Source organism: Dermacentor andersoni, chromosome 10 (genome assembly GCF_023375885.2).
Source record: "Dermacentor andersoni chromosome 10, qqDerAnde1_hic_scaffold, whole genome shotgun sequence".
Taxonomy (NCBI): Eukaryota; Metazoa; Arthropoda; class Arachnida; order Ixodida; family Ixodidae; genus Dermacentor; species Dermacentor andersoni.
Window position 1 is genome coordinate 95,728,323 of NC_092823.1, and position 4,292 is coordinate 95,732,614.

The 4,292-nt window shown below is 44.8% G+C and overlaps 1 protein-coding gene across 1 annotated transcript; it reads left to right on the forward strand.

Annotated features, from left to right (window-relative positions):
- The first annotated feature begins 1,236 nt into the window (after positions 1–1,236).
- On the forward strand, positions 1,237–3,810 carry LOC129380090 (uncharacterized). The gene is made up of 3 exons (XM_050191728.3): positions 1,237–1,334; positions 2,466–2,971; positions 3,721–3,810. The coding sequence occupies exons 1-2, from the start codon at positions 1,329–1,331 to the stop codon at positions 2,967–2,969; spliced, it is 510 nt and encodes a 169-aa protein (XP_050047685.1). The 5' UTR covers positions 1,237–1,328; the 3' UTR covers positions 2,970–2,971; positions 3,721–3,810.
- Positions 3,811–4,292: the final 482 nt, after the last annotated feature.

The window sequence follows — 4,292 nt, forward strand, 5'->3', positions numbered from 1 at the left end:
TGCTGTATTGGGAGCGGTATGCTCCATGACCTTTACAACGAAGTTACCTGCATAACGAAAGCTTTTTCAAGGGGCTGAGCATTTCGCTATAAAGGCGTTTGTCTGTAACGCCTTTTCGCTGTACATATACGGCCTGTGGCCCGTTTAGGCTTAGTCACACTGACTTGATCACAATTTTTTTAACTAGTACGAATGTTGCAATATTGAAAATTCCGATTCGAAGCGAATAGGAATACTTGAAAAAAATTACATCCAAACATCGAAATGAATATTTAAATGTCTAAACAAACAGAAGCACAATAAAGTGTTCGGGGTGTTTATATGACAGCAACAATAACAACAACACACGCAAAAAAAGAAGAGAGGCATATTTACATTGTTTGGCACAGCATGTAACGGACGTCGTTCCCAACTGGACGATATCTGTAAGCTGAGGAACTTGCAAACGAGAAACAGCTGTTTGCGGTCATTTGGTGCAGTACGATAACGCAAATTAATGAAACAAACAAACATCACGTTACCAGGTGCGCGTGAAGTGCTGTCCTCGCTGAAGGAGGGAATGTGATACTACGGCAAAGCGCAGTAATTGTTTTAAAGAGATGCAAACATAGTGACACTTTCCGAGCAATAAACTGACCTGGCTAAATCGAGAACAGAAGAAGATCATATATAGGCTGACTGAAGTAAGTCATCCTTATTGAATGATGGATAATATTGAGCAGAAGAGCAATCTGTCAATGAGACATCACCCAACTCTGCCCCATGCAGCCGTTCAGTAACTGGTGACTCTCCGCAATAACCATGCACGGCTATCTAGTTGTAGAATCAGTTGGAACAGCCCTCACCCGTTCTTTTGATATGAATCTTCCACTTTATTAACCCTAATAGAATCTAATAAATGTAATTGTTATTCCTTATATTTCAAAAGAAGCAAATATAACACCAGTTCAACGAGAAAAGAAGAACACCAGCAAGGGAAAGTTAGAGATAGAAGGTGCAGCAACCGGGGAACAGGGATGGGCGGAAGTGGGGCAAGACTCTGGAAAAGCCACTCCCGGTTCATACTTTAGAGCCAGCTGATAACGACACCCTCGTCTTGCTGCCTACTTTCGCTTATACGTTAGAGTGCGACAGGTAAATAACCGCGACCAAGGACTCGCAGAACTGTTTCCACGTCACTTCCTCCACGGCGGCGGATTCGATTTGTCTTGTTGTTTTGAGTTGAAGACACCGCGCTTCCTTCGAATCCGGTATAAAAGAGCAGCCACTCTCGAACGGGGAATCACCATTTCCAAAGATCTTGCCAGAAGACACCCATCTCTGTCGACATGAAGGTGAGTTGGCTTTCGTCCGGTTGTTTGCAGCAGCACTGTCGGTTCTATTCGCACGATGCGTACGACCGTCGAAACCATGATATATACAGAGAGCACTGAATTCTACAGGTTTATTAAGGTCTATTCACATTTGCAGTATTATATTTACGTAGTTTACATGCTGCAATTTTACTACATATCTCCGTTGCCCTATGGTATTTCAATATTTCCAAAATATTTGTGCTATAGGCCAGCTAATTCAGTAGAAAAGTTCTCGTGATATATTTTCTCTACAACAGGTCTGCAGAACCAATGTCTTAAAAGAAACACGTTCTGACATCGCGTGAAATAATAATAAAAGGAAACGTGCAGATCACATGCACTGTGGAGAATTAATACTGTGCGAAGCATTTTGAAAGTACTGCTGTCTATCCTGTATACGACGTCTGGCTTTTGTGCGGAGGGAACCTGGTTGGGTTTACTACTGTCGGACATGCAATTATTTTTATTTGATGCGCTGCAGAAACCTACCTAAGTGCTTGGTATCGCTTATCGCATTAGAAAAACATTAATATCAAGCACAACATATCGTATTAGCTAAATATAACGTTTTCTTTAGAATTTCAACATCTTCAATTGTCTAAATTTAGTATAAAGCAATTGTAAAGTATGGTTAGTAGGGATAGGGTAGCTATCCTAGACATACTAGTGCGGGGCCATCCCTTACACTTCACATGCGCCAAATTAGACATACGTCAAAGAATATACTATTCAAATGGTGGTATAAATTTGAATGATCACTAAATTGACGCCGGGAACATCGACGGGGTCAAGCCAGAGGTTGCCCTGCGAGAGAGTGTACTGTATCACAATCATGAGCGTTGTTATCCTATAAAGAAGAAACGTTGTAGAGTGGAACCAAGCCATGGAATCGTGAATATAGACGAAGAAATTTTACCCAAGTCGAGGGGCCATGATGAACAGTCATTGAGCTTTTCTGCGTATGGCTTCGTCCTTTCGCTATACATATAACACTACACTGTGTGTATGCACTGACATTCACTTTATGTATACGCAGCATTTACTTTACTCTTTCGTTGCACTACATGACACGGAATAATGCTAACGATGGATCCATCTTTCCAAGTGCAGACCTTCACGGCCGTTGCCTTCGCCCTCCTAGTCTGCAGCGTTTACGCTGAGGAGGAGAAGGTCGAAGCGCGCGGTGGCCTTGTGGGCGCTGGTCTCGGTGGCTACGGCGCCGGTGTAGGACCTGGTCTTGGCGGCGTTGGTCTCGGAGGCGTTGGTCTGGGACATGGTGGCCTCGGAGGATATGGAGGAGGCTTCCAGTCCGGATACGGCTCTCAGGCCGGCGGCCACCAGGGTGGATTCCAGAGAGGCGCTGCCGGACACAACCAGGGTTCCGCGGGTTTCGCCGGCGGTGCTTCCAACAGGAACGTGAACGCCTACAATGACAACAAGGGCTACAGCCACAGCTCGGGCTTTTCGGCCTCGGACAGCAACAAATTCGGTACCGGACACAACCAGGGATCGTCCGGGTTCCAGGGTGGCGCTGCCGGACACCAGGGCGGCTACGGACAATCTTCTCACGGACACCAGGCCGGTGGCGGCTACGGCGGTGGATACCTCGGCTAAATGTGGGTACCTTGCAGGAGAAAAGTTTCCAGTGTCAGACGACCACCACAATACGTAACTGTCGTCGAAGAAAGGCGAAGTATCGATTTAAGTGCTGCGTGTGCAGCTTGCGACTACACACTGGCAGGCACTACAAGGCTTTCCGTGCTAACAGGAAATCTCATTTGGCGAGAAAAGAAAACAGCCTCTTTAACGTGGAACGTGCACTGTACTCCATTGTGTACTCCTATTCAGGGCGCAGGAAACTCGTAGCACTGTCAGTTCAATATATAAGACTTGGTTTCTCCAAGGACGTTGGGTCAGGCGGCCCTGTCCTTCTTACGGTCACTGTCCAACTCTAGGAGAGACTTATTCTTCACATCACCGCGGAAGCAAAGAACCATACAAACAGTAAAATGTCTGCTGGTGCAGGAAACCAGTCAAAGGTCAAAGAAAAGATGGAACTACGCATTTGCCTCTGGAATAAAGTTGCGTTAAACAAATCTAGCTTGTTAAACCACCTATAATGAGGATGAAATAATACATAGAAAAACGAACAGCACATATCAGTAATATTGCGATATGTTTAGAAATACCCGCCAGAATATATTAACACAGAAGATTCGCATACTTTTATCTTATTGACAGACACCACACTGCACAATTGCACTAAATAATCCATGTTTTATTGTATAACCAAGTGAAATTTAGGGAAAAAATGACTGAGGGTTGTAATTGCAGCGCCTAACCATGTCTTATTTTTCGTTTTCAGAGTCGGTGCTTTACCAGCACATTCGAGGGTCTACTTCGCTGCAAGTTCATCTCAGGAGAAAATAAACGGCGCCCATTTTATTTATGAGTACGAATGTCTGATGTTTTTCTCGTTTCATGTGTCACAGGCGAGTCTACAGCTTGCATCTATCACATCATAGACAAATTGAGCTATGACAGGGTAGTTGACAATTAAATGGCGTACTCAGTGAACGACTGTCGTATTGGCAGATGGGACCGTGAAAACAATACATCCTTCTGCTTTCGCAACATTAGAGAGTTTTACGTGTCCGGTATTCCCGTGTTTGCAATGGCGTTTGCGAAATGCCGGCCTATTGGGCACTGGTAGCGACGTCTACTGACGCTTCGTCTAACCACAGTGACTATGAGGCACGTTTTCGTGTTCCATGAGTGTTCTTGCCTAAAAAAGAAAGAACATTTGAAAAGGCAGCATGTTCAACATTACACCGCTGCCAAAAATTTACACGAGCAGCCCAGTGGAACACACTTGATTGCTATCATAATAACATTGTGTTTTTCTGGTGGAGATGCGCGCTCCACCGGGTGGGGTCG